Source organism: Capricornis sumatraensis, chromosome 8 (assembly GCF_032405125.1).
Source record: "Capricornis sumatraensis isolate serow.1 chromosome 8, serow.2, whole genome shotgun sequence".
Taxonomy (NCBI): Eukaryota; Metazoa; Chordata; class Mammalia; order Artiodactyla; family Bovidae; genus Capricornis; species Capricornis sumatraensis.
The window spans coordinates 68541397-68562810 of record NC_091076.1 but is presented as its reverse complement, the minus strand read 5'-3'; the positions used below and the strand labels follow the sequence as shown (position 1 = coordinate 68562810).

Genomic DNA, 21414 nt, shown 5'->3' with positions numbered 1-21414 from the left:
AGGCGGGGTCACAAAGAGTCTGACACAACTGAGCACACACGCACACAGGACACAAAAGGAACATTTTAATACCGCAGTAACAAATTATTTTCAAACAGATTTTTGGACTTTTGAAAATGGGTAACAGAAGGGGAAGTGGGAGATAAAAGAAGCAGTAATAGCTTTCTTTTCTTTGCTGAGCTACTAAGACTTCCTGCCCTTGTTTTCTGAAATAACTTATTTTTCCCTGCACCGAGTTCCCCACACTGAGTCTTAAGTACGCTACACGTTTTCAAATCCTGTGGGAATAATGATCTATGGAGAACCTGGTGTAGGTACCTTAGGAATATCAAGGTTTCTAGTAAGATCCTCAAAAAATTAGCTGAAATCAACTATTTAAAAGTTTGAAAACAGCTTTCCCAGGCAGCTGCTGAAGATGATGCAGAGGCAGGTCCTGGGGCTCGCTGGCCGAGGCCATCTCCTGGGCCGCCGGGCAGCCGTCGTGGCCAAGCAGGTGCTCCTGGACCGGAAGGCCATGGTCCTGCACCGTGAGGGCATCAACACTGCTGACAGCTTCCACAGAAGGACCCGGAAGTTCCTGGCCTTCCTCTGCAAGCAGATGAACACCAACCCCTCTGGGGGCCCAGACCACTTCCAGGCCCCCAGACACATCTTCCGGCAGACAGTGCAAGGCAGGCGGCCCACAAGACCAAGCGTGGTCCAGCCGCTCCGGGCCGCCTCAAGGTGTTTGACGGGATCCCGCCACCCTACAAAAAGAAAAAACCGATGGTGGGTCCCGCTGCCCTCAAGGTTGTACGTCTGAAGCCTATTCCGAAGTTCGCCTGCACCTAGGGTGTCTGGCTCATGAGGTTGGCTGCAAGTACCACCAGGTGGTAACAGCCTCCCTGGAGGAGAAGAGAAAGGAGAAGGCCAAGATCCACGGTCGGAAAAAGCAGCAGCTCTTGAGGCTATGGAAGCAGGCTGAAAAGAACATAAAGGAAGAAAACTGACAAACTCACAGAGGTCCTCAGGACTCATGGATTTTTAGTCTGAGCCCAGTAAAACTGACTATTTATTCTTCATGCTTGGCCTGGCCTGCCCTTCTTCCATCGCCACCCTAGGATGTGGGGGACCCCTAGGGGCTGCCATCCAGGTGCCACAGGCAGCCTGGGGCTTAGAAGAGTGGGTATAGCAAAGGGGCCTTAGTCACTGCTGTTTAAGAAGCATGCATGCTCAGTCATGTCCGACTCTTTGCAACCCATGGACTGTAGCCTCCCAGGCTTCTCATGTCCATGGAATTGTCCACGCAAGCATACTGGAGTGGGCTGCCACTTTCCTACTTCAGGGAATCTTCCCGACCCAGGGATCAAACCCACGTCTCTTGCGTCTCCTGCAGTGGCGGGTGTATTCTTTACTACTGCGCCACCTGGGAAGCCCAGCTGTTTAAGAAAGGCCTTTTAAACAGTGGAGGCAAAAAAAAAAGTGGAGGGCTGTGCAGGCATCATTTGGGACCTATTCGTTCATGAGCTTTAGGACACAGTTGGAATAACCAGTGCAGTTGCAATACTGGCAAAAGTGAACTGGAAGACTTAATTGCAAGGGATCCCACATTGCCGCAGGTGTGTGCTTAAGATTTCCACGTGGTCGGATACTATACTCTGCATCTGTTAGGATGTGAGAGAATGCTTGGACAGCACAGGTCTGGGATTTTAAAAAAGAGTTTATGGAAAGGAAGTGCAGCCAAGTGGTCACAGGCATCACCTTTATGTCTTTCCAATATTTTGTGATCCAAAACTAATAGATTATTTTTAAAGAAAAAAATCTGAAAACAAAGTACCATGAGAGACAAATGGCTGCATTACAGATGTTTAAGGCATGCTAAAATAAGTGTTGGCTTGAGATTCTCAATTAATCACTTGTCTGACATTGTATAATTGTCTAACAAACCCGTGCAATTTCAAACAGCATTTTAATCTTGACGCTAGGGTTTCCCTGGTGGCTCAGTGGTAAAGAATCCACCTGCCAACGCAGGAGACACGGGTTCCATCCCTGACCTGGGAAGATCCCACATACCACGCTGCAACAAAGCCTGGGTGCCACAACTATTGAGCCTGTGCTCTGGAGCCCAGGAGCTGCAACTCCTGAGCCCACATGCTGGAGTTACTGGAGCCCACTCCAAGACAAGAGAAGCCACCAGTGAGAAGCCCGGGCACCACAACTAAAGAGTAGCTCCCACTCCCCAGAACTAAAGAGCCCTCCCAGCAATAAAGACCCATCACAGCCAAAAACAAATAATAAAAATAAAATTATTAAAAAAAATCTTGATGATAAACCACAACATTTTACAACACATTCAAGGGTTAAAACGGCAGAGAGCTGATGAAGTGTTAACAGTACACTCCAAGGCCCTGTGTCTCAGCGTTTAATGAGCATACACATCACACCCAGCAATACTGTTAAAGTACAGATGACTATTCAGGAGGTCTGGGTGGGGCCTGATTCCTGCATTCCTCATCAGCTCTCAGGTCAGGATGCCCCTACTGCAGACACAGACCACGCGTGTAGTAGCAATAATCAAAGGGACACCCACTGGCCAGAGCTGGGCAGGGTACTCACCAAACAGTATCTTAGACACCAGGATCTAGCCCATTATGCTGAAAGAGCAGGGATCTGCTCTTGGCAGCACCCTCTGAGACACTGAATCACACTAATTAGAGGCACATGATGGCCAACACATTTATTTTATGGAGTGAACTATTAACTGTACACGGACTGGAGTATCAGTATTTCTACCATCTCCAGTACCTCGAACTAACCCCGCTTTGATAATGTATAAAGATGGAGTTTCTGGACCTGCAATGCTTAAGGATGAGGCTCTGGACCGTGGCCATGTCATCACGCTGGTGTCACTCCGTGAGGCATCTCTGACTGGCAAGCTGACATTGCTGCGTGACATCCTAATCACCTATCTCTACTCACAACAAGCAGGAAAGTCAAGCCTGTAGAAATAAACAAGGGATGAAGAACACAATGGAAGTGAAATCTGAAAACGAATACACAAGAATTTAGATTTCTATTTGCTTTGTTTTGAGGCGGAAGTCTAATGATTAGCCACAGAAGGAAAAGGTTACATCTGTGAGGGCAGTGGTCTGTTTCCCTGACCACAGTATTTCTAGGACCTAGAAGTATCTCTGACCCACAAGAGGCACCCATTACATATTCATTGAATGAATGAACAGATAAGTATTTAAAGATGGTGGGAGTTGATTTCCTTGGCATTTACATCTTAATACCAAGGATTCCAGGGAGCTATATAGAACTATTCTTAATGATTTCAACATCAGTGAGGCCAAGTTGACTGTAAATATCATCTGATTTCCTGAAGACCAGTCTCTAGCGTTTAACACATTCAAACAGTAAGTTACTGACTACACTTCATTCCTACACAGAACTTCCTTTTCTCTGAAGACAGAGGGTAAGGCTTCAATTTAACCACAAGAGGAGAAACTGCCGCATGCTGGCAGTTGTTTTTGACTCTAAAAGACTGACAGTAAAAGACGTTACTCTTGTTCCTTCTAAACATTCACAGACATGATTTCCGAACAGGAGGCAAAAAATTTCATGAGAGATTTTTTCAAGGGTAAGAAACAAAAACAAAGATAAAAAGTATGCCAGGAGTTCTTGAGAACATTAAACAAAGAGTTACCACATGACCCAGCAATTTCTAAGTATATTCTCAAATATACAAATATCTACACGGAAACTCAACCATGAGTGTTCACAGCAACATTATTCATAATAGCCAAAAAGTGAAATCAACCCAAATGTCTATCAGCTGATGGATGGAAACATAAAATGTGCTTTATCCACAAAATATTACTCAGCCACAAAAAGAACTAAAGTATCGATACATGCTACCACATGAATGAACTTGAAAACATTATGCCTAAGTCAAAGAAGCCAGTCGCAAGGGGTCACATTCAGTATGGTTTCATTTTTATGACATGTGCTAAATAGGCAAATCCAAAGAGAGACAGAAAGCATTTCTTTTTTGGGGTGATGAAAGGTTCTGGAAACAGACAGTGGTAATGGTTACACAACTTTGCAAATACAGTAAAAACTGCTGAATTGTACATTTTAAGGTATGGATTGTATCGTCTGTAAATTTATACATCAATTTAAAAAATCCTATAAGGAAGTAAAATCAGCAAGTAAAAATATATATACGAAGGGAGCATCCTTTTTCTCTGCTCTCTCATTCACCCCCCACACAAAATCTTTGACTGAAAAGCCATATATTTTATGTAGTTATTCTGAAAATGACTGGAACCCTAAAAATATCCCAACCACTAAACAAAAGCAGCTGCTTATTTCGATAACATGTTTGTAACACAGATCCTCCTTAGACTGCGAGTTGATAGAGGACTTATTCTCCAAATCCAAACGTGTACAACCCACTAGAATGAACTCTGAGGAAGAATTAAAGCTTTTATTGGGTTGACGAGAAAGTTTGTTCAGGTTTTTCCATACAATCTTACAAACTTTTTGGCCAGCCCAATAGAACCAGAAGCCACTGTAACTGGCACTGGCACAAAACACATTTCAGGTCACACGAGAGAACTACCATATTACTCAGTCCACTTGGAAGGCAATGTTATTGAGAACCTAAGCATAACGGATGTTCTCCTAGTGTTTTCTGTTTCAAGCCTGAGACAATGGAACTCAAAAACAAAACAAAACCCCATACTAAACTCCACTAAATTATAGGGAAGTGTGTCCCGTATTTAAATTATTGGACATGGAACTTTAAAGAATGTAGGTTTGGAAACTTAGAATGAGATCATACTGAATCGTTTTAATGTGTTCAATAAAACATGAGAAATTAATAAGTACTACACCCAGGTGCTAAGCTCATTCATTCATTTAATATCAGCTCTCTGTGTGTGTTTAGTTGCTTAGTCGTGTCCGACTCTTTGTGACCCCCCTGGACTGTATAGTACACCAGGCTCCTCTGTCCATGGGATTCTCCAGGCAAGAATACTGGAGTGGGTTACCATTTCCTCCTTCAGGAGAACTTCCCAACCCAGGGTTTGAACCGGTGTCTTCTGTGTCTCTTGCCCTGCAGGTAGATTCTTTACCCACTGAGCCATCAGGGAAGATAGTATCAACTCTACTGTTTCTTAATTGTTGATACAGTTGAACAACAGTCTCATTCATACATAAAATATCTTAACTGGCTGAAACATTAATCATATAATAAGAGATACTTAAATCTCTTTTTAAACATACCCTAGATTTAGAACCTCTGTTTCACAATAGCAGAAAGAATAATACAGATGTTGCCAAGTGAAAATCAAGATGAATGTATTGGAAGGCCTTAAAAAGTATTCATCAAGTCAGGATCACCATATCTAGATTTCCCTCTCAGATTTGCTACTAAACTACAAATGATGCCTGGCCTTCACTTAAAAATCTATAAGAATTTTAGGACTTCCACGGTGGCACTCGGAGAAGGCAATGGCACCCCACTCCAGTACTCTTGCCTGGAAAATCCCATGGATAGAGGAGCCTGGTAGGCTGCAGTCCATGGGGTCGCTACGAGTTGGATAGGACTGAGCGACTTCACTTTCACTTTTCACTTTCATGCACTGGAGAAGGAAATGGCAACCCACTCCAGTGTTCTTGCCTGGAGAATCCCAGGGACGGGGGAGCCTGGTGGGCTGCTGTCTATGGGATCGCACAGAGTCAGACACGACTGAAGCGGCTTAGCAGCACGGTGGCAGAGTGGATTGGAATCTGCCAGTCAACGCAGAGGACATTGGGTCGATTCCTGCTTCAGAAGATCCCACATGCTGCAGAGCAACTAAGCCACAACTACTGAGTCTGCATGCTGCAACTGCTGAAGCCCTCTGGCCCTAGAGGGCTATGCAACATGAGAAGCCACTGCAACTGAGAAGTCTGCGTACTGCAATTAGAGAGCAGCCCTCACTTGCTGCAACTACGGAAAACCCACGCAAAGGCAACGAAGACTCAGCACAAAAGCAGTGAAGACCTAGCAGAGTCAAAAGTGAAAATAAAGTTTTTAAAAACCTACAAGAATTTTAAAATGTATAAAACCTCAAGCAGGTTGAGTGCCCTTAATGATGAGAATACCCAAAAGCACTGTTAGCACAGCACTATTCAACTAGTTGTAATTTCCAGATTCTTTGCAGCATGAGAGCTACTAGGATGACCAAATAGATTAGTGACAAGTGTGATGAAGAAAAATGCCACTCACTCATATGATTCCACTCAGCTGGAATCCCACTGATTCAAGAAGCACTTATTAAGCACCTGAATTAAAAGTTGCTAGAGGATTATCTGTCCTACTACACACTGGCGGCGGGTTGTATCTTTTTCCCTATATGTTCCAGGGTGTGGAGAAACCATGTGGCTCTCCTATATCTTTGAGGACCAGGTCCCCACGGAGCAGATAACTGCTGTCACTTGGAAGTATATTTAGCTTCTCCTCTCAACACGTCTCTCTTTAAATCTGTTTTTCCATTTCCCTACGCTTTTGTATCCCATCCCTCAAGGGTTTCATTTTCTTTCCTTTGCCCTTTCCACACAGCTTCACTCTTAAATCCAAACTCGCTAAAATGGGATCTCGCTAAATGATTTTTTTTTAATGCATTCACGATCACAGGAGATATTAAAGACTACTTTCCGGCAGTAATTCCATTCATTTAGTGTTAACTCTTCCTCCCGTCTCTGTCCCTCTCTTTAGTCCTTCCCCTTCCACGGTCCATTTTGCCTCCAGTTTGCGCTCTCCCAACTCACTGCCCTACATTTTCCTCGAGCTCTCTAAACTCAATCTCCGTCCACAAGGCAGGTTTTCCAATGAACCTCCACCGCCCCCAACTCTCGCAATCTTGACCACTCTCTGCGACGCCCTCGGTTTCTGCTGCGACCCCGGACTCCTCCCAACCTCGCAGCCCTTCGCATCCCTAGCATCGCCCCACACAGCTTAGGAAACACCTCACACCCTCCCTCCATTCCCCAAACGCGTCTCTTCCTCTCAAGACCCCCTCCCCCAACCCCCCTCAGAGCCCACCTCCCCCTTCCCCACACCCAGCCAAGGCTCCTGCGCCTTCAGAGCCGTTTGCCTCCTCCCTGCAGAGTGTCCGGACACTCTCGCCCCTCGCAGCCTTCCCTACGCTCGCCCACGGCGGGGCACCCCGCGCCCTCCCCGGGGCCCACAGCGCCCCGGCGGGCGCGGCCCTCCGACCTGCCTCCGCGCCTCCCGCAGACCCTGCAGCCTCTGGCTCAGCTCCCGGCGGTAGCTCTGCGCCGCCTCCACGCTCTCGCGGGCCTCCTGCAGCAGCAGCTCGGGCTCCAGCTCCATCGTCCCCTCGTCCGGCCGCGCGGCCGGCGGCGGCGGGCGCGGTTCCCGACTGTCCCAGGCGCCGCCGAGCGGCACGGTACTGTGGAGCGCAGGCGGAAGCCCCGCCCCGCGGAGGCCTTGATTGACGGCGGCGCGAGACCCGCGTCCGGGTCCCAGCGCCGCCTGCGAGCCGCCTGCGCCTCCCGCCCGGCGGCGCTCCTGCGCCGCACCTGGCCCGAGGTGGTTCCTCCCAGTCCCGGTGGAGCCAACGAAAGATTAATGACTGCACCTAGCGAAGTGCTTCGCACAACTTATAGCCTTCTGGCTTTTCACTACCAGGCCTCCTTGCACCTCTATTGCACAGCGGAGGAAAGAGAGGGACAGAGAGAAAAATCAACTTTCTCAAGCCGTCGGGATTTCAACCCCAATGGCTCTTAAATCATTGTCTTCAATTCAGTTCAGTCGCTCAGTCAGACTCTTTGTGACCCCATGGACTGCAGCATGCCAGGCCTCCCTGTCCATCACCAACTCCCAGAGTTTACTCAAACTCATGTCCATTGAGTCAGTGGACGAGCATTCCTGCAGCGGCCAGTGGTTTAGGAGGTTACCATAAGCCAGTCACCAGGCTCAGAGGGATCACCCGCCACCCAGAAGCTCGTAGTCTAATACAGGAGCCAAGACAGAGGCCTAAGCGTGGGCCCCCTGGTAGGTACCTAAATCCCGCCATAATTCCAAGACAAGCTTTTTCTGTACCAGCCAGGTAGTGAAAATGTGGAGCTTGGCTGGCCATAAGGCCTCTGTTGCAATGTAGTGAGTAAGTGGGCGTGACCATGTGCAAATAATACTTAGGGACACAAATTTGAATTTCACCTAATTGTCATGTGTCACAAAATATACTTTGCATCTTTTTTCAAGTACTTTAAAAGGTAAAAAACATTCTTCATTCAGGAGCCCAATAAAAACAGGTGGTAGATCAGATTTAGACCATGGACAGAGGAAACTGGAGGGCTACAGGCCATAGGGTTGCAGAATCAGACACCACTTAAGTGACTTAGCACGCACCGCCAGTAGTTTCCTGACCCCTGGCCGAGTGTGGTAGACTTGCTTTCCCTCAGATACAGACTGCCTCAAGGTTACACAATGACTCTGTACTAGAGGCTAGATTTCAATTTTCCTGGGCCAGACTCTCATGTTCTTCCTACCATACTGTTTTGTGCTAAGTAAAATGACACTTGAGATTAGAGAAGTTTAGAAAAGGAAAGCCCTTCTGGAGAAAGTGGGAAATTATCCTAAACTAGCCAGGCACTCCATAGATGCTCAACAAGTATCTGTGGAATGAATCAAGGCATTAACTAAACAAAAAGGAATAAGGAGAGGCACCCCAGGCAGGACGAAACTAAGTGGGGAAGGATATATAAGGCTGGCAGGAATCCAAGTAGATTCTGTAAGGAAGGAGGAGACCACTGTGACTGGAGAGAAAGGACTGAAATATATTGGGAGATGAAGTCGAGCAAAGTAAGGGCCATGGAGTTCAGGTTAAGAAAGTTAACAGGTACTCAGAAAACCTCCAGAAGATCTCAACTGGGTTCGATCCCTGGGTCAGGAAGATCCCCTGGAGGAGGAAATGGCAACCCACTCCAGTATTCTTGCCTGGGAAATACCATGGACAGAGGAGCCCGGCGGGCTACAGTCCATGGGGTCACGAGAGTCAGACATGACTTAGTGACTAAACCACCACCGCCAAGTACATCAGTCAAGTGGGAGAAGTGTGTATTCCAGAATAACAACAGTGATGGTTATCAAGAGAAAATGGTATAATATTGGGGAGAAAATGACATCTTCCATATTTCTCCATGCACCAAATACATGTCATTGCCAAAAACCACTAAAATTTGATTTAGGAGACTAGCAATTTTGGAAACGTCTGAGCTACATTTTAAAAAATTGACAATAATGGAAATGTCTTCCTTATAGGGAGTGTACAAATTCTGGTTAATATGGCCAAGTAAAAGCACATATTTATGTACAAAATGTTTAAAGAGTGTAAGGTATGTGTCTGGCTCTGTGCCAAGTGTTGGGAATCAAAACAGGAATGAGACCTAGGATTTGTCTTCATAGTGCACTGGGGGGAATCGTACAAAGATGAATACAGGAATTTGTATTCTAATACATTGAATGCAATAAGTAGAAGCACAGAAACCTGCTGCCTAATCCAGCCAAAGGTAAAGTGGAAGGAAGAAGCTATCAGGGAAAGTTTCTTGGAAAAAGTAGCTTCTGAGGTGAGTCTTAAGGTTTTTCTTGGCATGGCCCCAAGTGAGTCTCTTTTTTCCCTTCCAAAAACCTATCAAAATAACAACTTAACGAGTTTAAAACTGGATTAGGGGACTTCCTTGAAGGTCCAATGGTTAAGAATCCACCTGCCAATGCAGGGGACATGGGTTCAACCCCTGGTCTGAGAAGACTTCACACGTTTTTGTTGTTGTTCAGTCACTAAGTTGTGACCAACGTTTTGCAACCCCATAGATTGTAGCATGCCAGGCTCCTCTGTCCTTCACCATCTCCCAGAGTTTGTTCAAATTCTTGTCCATTGAGTCAGTGGTGCTATCTAACCATCTCATCCTTTGTCACCCTGCTCTCCTTTTTTCCTTCAATCTTCCCCAACATTAGAGAATTTTCCAATGAGTCAGATCTTCACACCAGATGGCCAAAGTATTGGAGGTTCAGCTTCAGCATCAGTCCTTCCAGTGAATGTTCAAGGTTGATTTCTTTAAGGATTGACTGGTTTGATCTCCTTGCAGTCCAAGGAACTCTCAAGAGTCTTCTCCAGCGCCACAGTTCGAAAGCATCAGTTCTACAGCACTCAGGCTTCATTATGGTCCAACTCTCACATCCATACATGACTACTGAAAAAACTATACCTTTGACTATACGGACCTTTGTTGGCAAAGTGGTGTCTCTGCTTTTTAATAGGCTGTCTAGGTTTGTCATAGATTTTCTTCCAAGGAGCAAGCGTCTTTTAATTTCATGGTGGCAGTCACTGTCTGCAGTGATTTTGGAGCCCAAGAAAACAAAATTTGTCACTGCTTCCACTTTTCCCCCTTCAATTTGCCATGAAACAAAGGGACTGGTTGCCATGATCAAGCCGTTTTTTCACTCTCCTCTTTCACCCTCATCAAGAGGCTCTTCAGTTCCTCTTTACTTTCTGGTATTAGAGTGGTATCATCTGCATTATCTGAGGTTGTTGATATTTCTCCCAGCAGTCTTGGTTCCAGCTTGTGAGCCATCCAGTCTGGCATTTCACATGATGTACTCTGCATAGAAGTTAAATAAAAAGAGTGATGATATACAGCCTTGTTGTACTTCTTTCCCAATTTTGAACCAGTCAGTTGTTCCATGTTTGACTCTAACTGTTACTTCCTGACCTGCATACAGATTTCTCTGGAGACAGGTAAGGTGGTCTGGTATTCTTATCTCAGTAAGAATTTTCCACAGTTTGTTGTGAGCCACATAGTCAAAGGTTTACCATAGTCAATGAAGCAGAAGTAGATGTTTTTCTGGAATTCCTTTGCTTTCTCTATGATCCAGTGAATGTTGGCAATTGATCTCTGGTTCCTCTGCCTTTTCTAAACCCAGCTTGTACATCTCAAAGTTCTCAGTTCATGTATTACTGAAGCCTAGCTTGAAAGATTTTGAGTATAACCTTGCTAGCATGTGAAATGAGTGCAACTGTATGGTAGTTTAAACATTCTTTGGCATTGCCTTTCTTTGGGATTGGAATGAAAACTGACCTTTTCCAGTCCTATGGCCACTGCTGAGTTTTCCAAATTTGCTGACATATTGAGTGCAGTCCTTTAATAGCATCATTTTTTAGGATTTTAAATAGCCCAGCTGGAATTTCAGTACCTCCACTAGCTTTGTTCTTAGAAATGCTTCCGAAGGCCCAGTTGACGTCACTCCCCAGGATGTCTAGCTCTAGGTGAATGACCATACCATCATGATTATCTGGATCATTGAGATCTTTTTTGTATAGTTCTTCTGTGTATTCTTGCTACCTATTAGTCTCTGCTGCTTCTGTTAGGTCTTTACTGTCTCTATCCTTTATCGTGCCTATCCTTGCATGAAATATTCCCTTGATATCTCCAATTTTCTTGAAGAGATCTCTAGTCTTTCCTATTCCATTGTTTTACTCTGTTTCTTTGCATTGTTCATTGAAGAAGGCCTTCTTATCTCTCTTTGCTATTCTCTGGAACTCTGCATTCAGTTGGGTGTATCTTTCCCTTTCTCCTCTCCCTTTCATTTCTCTTCTTTCCTCAGTTCAGTTCAGTTCAGTCACTCAGTCGTGTCCGACTCTTTGCGACCCCATGAATCGCAGCACGCCAGGCCTCCCTGTCCATCACCAACTCCCGGAGTTCACTCAGACATAAGTCCATCAAGTCAGTGATGCCATCCAGCCATCTCATCCTCGGTCGTCCCCTTCTCCTCCTGCCCCCAATCCCTCCCAGCATCAGAGTCTTTTCCAATGAGTCAACTCTTCGCATGAGGTGGCCAAAGTACTGGAGTTTCAGCTTTAGCATCATTCCTTCCAAAGAAATCCCAGGGCTGATCTCCTTCAGAATGGACTGGTTGGATCTCCTTGCAGTCCAAGGGACTTCAGTCAAGAGTCTTCTCCAACACCACAGTTCAAAAGCATCAATTCTTCGGCACTCAGCCTTCTTCACAGTCCAACTCTCACATCCATACAGCACCACAGGAAAAACCATAGCCTTGACTAGACGGACCTTAGTCGGCAAAGTAATGTTTCTACTTTTGAATATGCTATCTAGGTTGGTCATAACTTTTCTTCCAAGGAGTAAGCTTTTAATTTCATGGCTGCAATCACCATCTGCAGTGATTCAGCTATTTGTAAAACTTCCTCAGACAACTGCTTTACCTTCTTGCATTTGTTTTTCTTTGGGATGGTTTTGATCACTGTCTTCTGTACAGTGTTACCAACCTCTGTCCATAATTCTTCAGGCCCTCTATCAGATCTAATCCCTTGAATCTATTTGTCACCTCCATTGTATAATCATAAGGGATTTAATTCAGGTCATACCTGAATGGCCTGGTGGTTTTCCCTACTCTCTTCAGCTGAAGCCTGAATTTGGCAATAAGGAGTTCATGATCTGAGCCATAGTCACCTCCAGGTCTTGTTTTCGCTGACCTCTTCAGAGCTTCTCCATCTTTGGCTGCAAAGAATATAATCAATCTGATTTTGGTATTGACTGATGATCTCCACGTGTAGAGTCGTCTCTTGCGTTGATGGAAGAGAGTGTTTGCTATGACTAGTGGGTTCTCGTGACAAAACTCTGTTAGCTTTGCCTTGCTTCATTTTGTACTCCAAGGCCAAATTTGCCTGTTACTCCAGGTTATCTCTTGACTTCCTACTTTTCCATTCCAATCCCATATGAGGAAAAGGATGTCTTTCTTTGGTGTTAGTTCTATAAGGTCTTATAGGTCATCATAGAACTGGTCGGAGAAGGCAAGGGCACCCCACTCCAGTACTCTTGCATGGAAAATCCCATGGATAGAGGAGCCTGGTAGGCTACTGTCCATGGGGTCACTAAGGGTTGGACATGACTGAGCGACTTCACTTTCACTTTTCACTTTCACACATTGGAGAAGGAAATGGCAACCCACTCCAGGGTTCTTGCCTGGAGAATCCCAGGGACGTGGAGCTTGGTGGGCTGCCGTCTAAGGGGTCGCACTGAGTTGGACACGACTGAAGCAACTTAGCAGCAGCAGCAGCAGAACTGGTCAACTTCAGCTTCTTCGGTGTCAGTGGTTAGGGCATACATAGACTTGGATTACTGCGATGTTGAATGGTTTGCCCTAGAAACAAACTGAAATCATTTTGTCATTTTTGAGATTGCCTGCAGGTACTGCATTTTGTTTGACTATGAGGGCTATTCCATTTCTACTATGGGATTCTTGCCCACAATAGTAGATGTAATGGTCATCAGTATTAAATTCTCCCATTCTTGTCCATTTTAGTTCACTGATTTTTAAGATGTCGATGTTCATTCTTGCCATCCCCTGCTTGATCACGTCCAACTTACCCTGATTCGTGAACCTAACATTCCAGGTTCCTATGCCATATTGTTCTTTACAGCATAGGACTTTACTTTCACCACCAGACACATCCACGGCTGAGAGTCGTTTCTGCTTTGGCCCTGCTGCTCCATTCTTTCTGGAGCTATTCATAATTGCCCTCTGCTCTTCCTCAGTAGCATATTAGACACCTTCTAACCTGGGGGTCTTACCTTCTGATGTCACATCCTTTTGACTTTTCATATGTTGATGGAGTTCTCAAAGCAAGAATATTGGACTAGTTTGCCATTTCCTCCTTCAATGGACCACTTTCTGTCAGAACTCTTCACTACGACCCATCCAACTTGGGTGGTCCTGCACGGCATGCCTCATAGCTTCATTGAGTTACACAAGCCTCTTCACCACGACAAGGCAGTGATCCATGAAGGAGAGTGGAACAGTAGAGAACACAAAAAGCACTAGCAAGTTCCACAAATTTTGGAAGATAGGAAGTGAAGAAGTAGTGATTGCCCAAGACTACTGCAGGAATTTATATCTGAAACTGCAGAAGAGGAACCATTCAGAAATGGGCTTACTCCCCCTGAAGACTCCAAGGAAATTCAGGCTATATATCCTTTAAAAATACTTAGTCACTTAAAAAAACCCACAACCTATATTCTGACATTCCTTAAGAATCCTATTTCCTACATTATTTTCTCCTTAGCATTTAGCTCTATCTTACCTGTATAGACCATGGGGTCGCAGAGTCGGACACAACTGAGTAACTTTCACTCACTCATTGCCATATATTTTACTTATCTATCATTTGTATAATATATGTCTACCAACTAGAAGATAAATCCTAAAAGGAGAGGAATTTTTGTCTGTTTTGTTATAGCTGCTTTGTTCACAGCTGGCATGTATCAGACACTCAATATTTATAGAATGGATGGAAGGATGAATAGCACAGCACATTACAATGAGTTATGGAACTAACTTGGGGGCTATCTGTTAATATTAGAGTTAGATATTTTAGGTCCATTGCCCTAGTCCATGCATTTAGGTGATTCCTCCCTACTGCTTCCATGAAACTACATGAGATATAAATACCTCTCCCCCTAAATAGGAGTTTCCCAGGTGGCACTAGCGGTAAAGAATCCACCTGCCAATGCAGGAGACATAAGATTGATCCCTGGGTCGGGAAGATCCCCTAGAGGAGGGCATGGCAACCCACTCTAGTATTCTTGCCTGGAGAATCCCATGGACAGATGAGGTTGGTGGGCTACAGTCCATAGGTTTGCAAAGAGTTGGAGAAGACTGAGCGACTGAGCACCCACACATGCCCCTCAATAGACTGGAGAAACCAAGTGCTCCAGAGAAAAGACCTCCACCTCTTAATACTAGGAAATCCCTCAGTGAAAATGCTAGTTCATCTTCTCAGTCATCCACAAATGAGTCCTGCCCATGCTGAAAAACTTCAATCAGCATTAACATTATCTTTTAAAACAGCTTTATTGAGTATAACTGATTTGCACTAAACTGCATGTATTTAAAACATGTAATGTGATTAACTTTTTCATGGGGAACCATGACCATAATAAAATAACAAGCATTTCTATCACTTCCCAAACTTTCCATGTAACACATCCTTTTGTAATCCATGCCTTCTTCAACTCCTGAACACAGGCAATGATGATCTGCTTCCTGTCAGTAGAAATTAATTTGCAGTTTCTTAAATTTTAGAAAAATAGAATCATGCAGTATATTCTCTTTTTTCATCTGGCTTCTTTTACTCACCAGAAGGATTTTGAGATTCATCCATGTTATTTCATGTACTGATAGTTCATTTCTTTTTACTGCTGAGTAGTATTCCATGGATGGAGAAGACAATGGCACCCCACTTCAGTGCTCTTGCCTGGAAAATCCCATGGACAGAGAAGCCTGGTGGGCTGTAGTCCATGGGGTCGCTAAGAGTCAAACAGGACTGAGTGACTTCACTTTCGCTTTTCACTTTGATGCACTGGAGAAGGAAATGAGAACCCACTCCAGTGTTCTTGCCTGGAGAATCCCAGGGACGGGGGAGCCTGGTGGGCTGCCATCTATGGGGTCGCACGGAGTCGGACACGACTGGAGCGACTTAGCAGCAGCAGCAGCAGCAGTATTCCATGGAATGGATATGTTTATTAATTTACCTGTTGATAGGTTGTTCCCAGATTTTCACTATTACAAATAAAGCGTCTATGAACATTTGTGTACAAGTCTTCATAATTTAGGTATATTGGGAATGTGGGAGGAGAGGAAGAGTGGAGGGTGGTATTACAAGAGAAGTAAATCCTTCACCACCATAACAGAACATTAGTGAATACTGTTTAAAATTGTTAGATCAAGAAATAGCTGTAGAAAGATATTAGAATATTTAAAGATAAGCAGATACTTAGTGTTAGAAGAGTTTTGAAAGTGGTTGCCTCTGGGAAATAGAACTGGAGGTTGAAATATAAATTAGGTGTTTTTTGATTAAAAGCTTTGTGAAGCTCTTTGACATTTTTAACCAAACACAGGCATTATTTGGATGAATATAAAAGGTAATAATAATTTTTAAAAGTAAGGATTAGCCAGATGAGGGAGATAATAGAAAACAACACAGGCACATTGTAAATGCTAAATTGTCATACAAATATGACAGCTCATTTAATTGAAAATTAATAAATGCCATAAGCTCCTAAATAAATTTGTGTAAAATAGTAACTCGATATCTAAAAATAAACTCAGCGCAAATGCTTAACAACACAGCACATTTTAAATGTGTAGATTTTCGGAAGACTATAAAGCACTGCATGCTCTGTTGCTGCTGCTGCTGCTGCTGCTGAGTCGCTTCAGTCGTGTCCGACTCTGTGCGACCCCGTAGACGGCAGCCCACCAGGCTCCTCCGTCCATGGGATTTTCCAGGCAAGAGTACTGGAGTGGGGTGCCATTGCCTTCTCCCTGCATACTCCAGAAACCAGCAATTCCACATCTAGGTGTGTATCCTGGAAAAGCACTACTTGCGTTCAAGGAGGCAAGCATGTTCATTAACTTACTGTTTGTCTAACAGAAAACTGCAGGCAATTTAAACGGTCATCACTAAGGAAATGGATTAATAAAAGGTGCATAATCGGGTGAAATGCTTAGGAATGAAAGAGAATGAATCAAGTGGACCTGTATCATGGCTAGGTCCTGAAGACAATAGAAAAAAAAATTGCTGAGTGATATTTACGTTGCTACCTTCTGTGTAAAGAAAAACAAAGCTAAAGATTTTTCTACAGATACTTTTATACGTACTTTTACATACATTTATTTATCCATATACATGGAATTCTGGCTCGAACCCGGTGTCCTGTATTGCAGGCAGATTCTTTACCGTCTGAGCCACCAGGGTAGCGCCCAAAACAAGTCTGCAATACTATCCACCAAACAGGTAATATTGGCTGCCTTTGTGGCTAAGAGGAAGAAACTGAATTTGGGGGTGCAAATCAGAGAGACTTACAGTTTTTTTCAGTAATTTTCTAATCGATTCCTCCTCCTCCTCAGCGCCCCCAACTCTAGCTCCGCCTTCTGCTCCTCTTTTCTGTCCTAGAGCGTATTCTTATTCTACAAGAGTTATAAACAAACCAAACCAAAACAACAAAACAGTTTCTACTTAGAAGTGCAGTCTCCCTTCCTGCAAAACCTTATCAAGGTTAACAACTTTCAAAGAGAATGTAATTACCACTAATTTCATTGGAGACATTTGTACTTTTATGTTGTCCAGACAATAGCAAATACCATAATGATAGACGAAGTTACTCAACAGTTAAAATCAGTTTGCATAACCCGGTGAACAAGGTGGCTTCTCGCTCTCATTTGATTGGTCTGTTTAAATGTCTTGTTTCAGCTCTTACACATCGTGTAGTTATGCACTCAAACTAAATACACTCTGTAAATTGCAAGTGTCATGTAAAAAAATGTAAAGCTAAACGTATGTATGAAAACAATACAAAAGATATATGAAATTCTCGCGACTACAAACTAGCATACTACTGGTATGCAGGGACAATTCGGACACACGCCAGCCAGCTGAGGCCATGACCGTGGGCTCGTAGCTGCTCGCGCGGACAAAATCCACAGGAAGAAATGAGTTCAATTAGGACTAAAAAGTCGAAGCCACACATACACACACACACAAAATAAATAAATAGGAAAAAGAACTGGAAAAAAAAAAAGAGTAGAAAGTCGAAATCTTGGACCCCCAAGTGGGCGTGTCTCGACGTAGGACGCTTGCCAAAATAACCTTTTGGTCCGTGTGAGAGGAGGGTAATCAATCATTATTCCTTTTTCGATATTTCACGAATTTTCACTTTTAAATAGGGGCTAATCTGGGGCATCAAAATATAGGGGTTTAGGGAATTCCTAGCCGTCCAGTGGTTGGGACTCCGCGTTTTCACTACTGAGGATGCCGGTTCAATTTCTGACGGGGTAACTAAGATCTCACAGGCGGCCGAAAAAAAGTATACGGTTTTAATTTTGCCACCAACTGCCTTAGTCAAAGCACATCTTCATCCGTGAAACGATGCGTTAGACGTTTGAAATCGGCAAACTCCCCGCTACTTTTAGATTCTCGATCAAACAGTCCCGCCTCCCGCAGGTTTGGCAAAGAAGTATTTTGGCCCTCTGGGCTCACCGTCCGCCCAGCGTCCGGAAGCAACCTAAGCTCCGCCCCCTGCGCTCCAGTCGGCGCGAAAACCCAATTGACAAGAACTCCCTCCGAAGCCCAGGGCTTGGTTCTGCGTTCGACCTGCTTTTCCCGCGGGACCGCCAGCCCCGATCACACAGGACTAGAGCGCCCGCCTTGGGGGCACCCCAAGCTCATCGACCACGCTCGAGGGTTCTCGCTGCCCGCGCTTTCTTATTGCCTCTTCCCCCGTTCAACTCGGCTGAGCTGGGCCCAGCCTCTGCGACCACCCCGGGCCGTGGGCGCGGGGGAGTCCGAGGTGGACCCCGCGGCCCAGGTCCTCTCTCCTGCTGGAGTCGGCCGCCTCCATGGCCTCCAGACAAGCCAGGCCGGGCCGCTCAAGGTCCTAGGAACTGGTATTCCGGAGAGCAGGGAGCATGGTGGGGGTCCTGGCCATGGCGGCGACAGCTGCTCCCCCTCTGGTGAAGGACTACGAGATTGAGGTGAGCTTGAATATCTCCGTTTGTGAGGAGTGATCCCAGTTTAGAACCTATGAGGGCAAAGGAGGGACCTGGTGAGGCCCCACAGAGTTGTGACATTGTGTGCGACAATTGCTGGGGTGTATCGTTTCTTGAAGACGTGATAGGTCCTGACAAACGTTAGGAGTGTGATGTTTGCGGGGACTTCAGGATGCCTTGTTAAGGACCAGTTCCCAGATCCTGAAATGTTGAAACTGGATATTTTGGTCTTGGTTAATGTCATGAAGGATCCCATGGTCTAGTTTGAGTTTATGATAAAGAAGCAGAGAATTTTAACGTTGAAAAGAATCTTTGAGTTCTACTTGTCCACCCAAATCCACCGGCTCTAGGAATACCGATTAGATTGTCACTACAGGAATCAAACAGAATCCTTCATTTAAAAGTCACTTTCTCATTCTTCTATAGCTTAAGATACTGCAGTTAGAAGTCCCACCTTGCCATACTGTTATTCTCTTGTGTTCATCAAGTTTCAGGGAAATGTACTAGCAGTTGTTATAAAGAGCTTCTAACACCATGAAGTAGTGAAGTAGCATCTTAAAGTAGATGGTTGCTGTTTTTTACACCTTTTCATCTCAGGCTGGCATTCTATCTGATGTATGTATGCACTGTATGTATGTCCTTGAAGTGAGCCAAGATGTATATTTACTTATGTATCTGGGACTCTTTCTTTTTAGAATTGAGTTCTGTTGTCCACTTGTTATTAGTTGTTATGCCGGTGCTTGTTTGCTAAATCAAGGCACTTGCTCTGCTTGTCTTAGGTGTGAAAAGAAATTTTAATACTGGAATCACACAGTTCTTGCTTTTTGTTTGGGCAGTTTTCCTGTCTTTTTGTTACAGTTTCTGCTTTTTATGCCTGGCTTAGAGGGTTATTTCATAGTAATAATATTTACTGTTCAGTATTGGTAGAGTATATCAACTCTGTGATGAGGTGTTATTATCTGTATTCTGTGGATGAGAGGTTTAGTAATTAAAAGTAAGGTAAACTAGGTTGTTGTTCAGTCATTAAATTGTGACTGACTCTTTGTGACCCCATGAATTGCAGCATGCCAGGGGGTCCTGGCTATGGTGGTGACAGCTGGCCCCCCTCTGGTGAAGGACTACGAGATTCCCTGAGTTTGCTCAAACTCACATCCATTGAGTCAGTGATGCCATCCAACCATCTAAATTAGGTTAGAAGAAGTAAATTAGAAAACTAAAAGTAATTTGCTTAAGGTCCCACACTAGTAGATGACAGAACCATCACTTGAACTTAAATCTGCCTAACTCCAGAGCCTATGGTATACTGCCTCTGATACCATTTCAGGATAATAATACTAACAACTAAATAGTATTTTCTTCTAATACATTTATCACTTCATTTTAAGGGTAAAATTTTAATCTGTCTGTAATTTATTTTGCCTTATATTTATACAAAGGGTTTGAAATTTGCCCCAGTACTTTTTATTAACTAATTCTTTGCCCACTGACTTGAGTGCTGTTATTATCATATGCCAATTCTTAAATATCCAAGTCTTTTTCTGGTTTTCTAATCGGTTCTGTTCAGTTGCCTATTCATGCATCAGTGCTATGCTTTAATCATGATAGCTTTATAATACATGTTAATTTTCTAGAAGTATAATTTTTTAATTACTTATCTTAAAAAAAAAGGTTTCCTTATTATTCTGGCAAGTTTATTCTAACAAATGAACTGAAGGAAATTAAAAATAACGAAAAGACTGATGGAGTTTTTTTTATAAGGGCAATGAATAGTGTAGGAGTCAGGCAGTAACTGTTTTAATCAGTTCAGTTCAGTTGCTCGATCATGTCTGACTCTGCTACCCCATGGACTGCAGCACGCCAGGTTTCCCTGTGCATCGGCAACTCCTGGAGCTTGCTCAAACCCATGTCCATTGAATCGGTGGTGCCATCCAACCACCTCATTCTCTGTTGTCCCATTCTCTTCCCGCCTTCAGTCTTTCCCAGCATCAGGGTAAAACTCCAAAGTACTGGAGTTTTAGTTTCAGCATCAATCCTTCCAGTGAATATTCAAGACTGATTTCCTTTAGGATTGACTGGTTTGATCTCCTTGAAGTCCAAGGGACTCTCAAGAGTCTTCTCCAACACCACAGTTCAAAAGCATCAATTCTTCAGCATTCAGCCTTCTTTATAGTTCAACTCTCACATTTGTACATGACTACTGGAAAAACCAGAGCTTTGACTATAGTGACCTTTGTCAGCAAAGTAATGTCTTTGCTTTTTCATATGCTGTCTAGGTTGGTCATAGGTTTTCTTCCAAGGAGCAAGCATCTTTTTTTGTTTTAATAGCATATTAAAATACTGGAAAATCTTATTTATTTGTAGAAAATGCCCACTATAATTTTTGCTTAATTAGTAAATTTTGGGATCCTAGGCTTGTTCCCTGTGTACCTGTTTCTTAGAAATAGTTAGAATAATTTGTTTACTTTTAGCTAAAAACCCATAAAGGGAATGGAATAATATTTATAAAGTTCCTATCATGGGTCAGACTTTATGTATTTGTATGTAACATGTTCATTGCAAATTCTGTTGGAGTGTGTGGCACTATTTGAAGGCTATTAAATGAACAGAGGCCAACAGTAATTAATGTATTTGTACATAAATACAGTGTCCTTGAAACTTTCTATTGAAGTATACATACAGTAAAGTACACAAGTTATAATTGTGTAACTCAACGTGACATTGAGATTTGATTGTAGGTTTAAGTTTAAAGTTCTTTTTCTTCCTAATATATCATGTTTATCAAGTAAGGAAGCCTTCTTTTT

General features: G+C 43.8%; 2 protein-coding genes and 1 pseudogene across 2 annotated transcripts in view; 2 read left to right on the top strand and 1 right to left on the bottom strand.

Moving 5' to 3' along the window:
- CRLF3 (cytokine receptor like factor 3) overlaps window positions 1-7366 on the bottom strand; it is a 42425-nt gene extending 35059 nt beyond the window's left edge. Inside the window, exon 1 of the mRNA XM_068976866.1 lies at window positions 7247-7366. Within this exon, the coding sequence (XP_068832967.1) occupies window positions 7247-7363 (117 nt within the window). The 5' untranslated portion in view covers window positions 7364-7366. The remainder of the gene's footprint in view (window positions 1-7246) is intronic.
- LOC138083175 (large ribosomal subunit protein uL13 pseudogene) lies at window positions 416-1032 on the top strand (annotated as a pseudogene).
- Window positions 7367-18532: 11166 nt separating the features above from the next.
- Window positions 18533-21414, top strand: part of ATAD5 (ATPase family AAA domain containing 5) — a 34101-nt gene continuing 31219 nt past the window's right edge. The window contains exon 1 of the mRNA XM_068978806.1: window positions 18533-18598. Within this exon, the coding sequence (XP_068834907.1) occupies window positions 18533-18598 (66 nt within the window). The remainder of the gene's footprint in view (window positions 18599-21414) is intronic.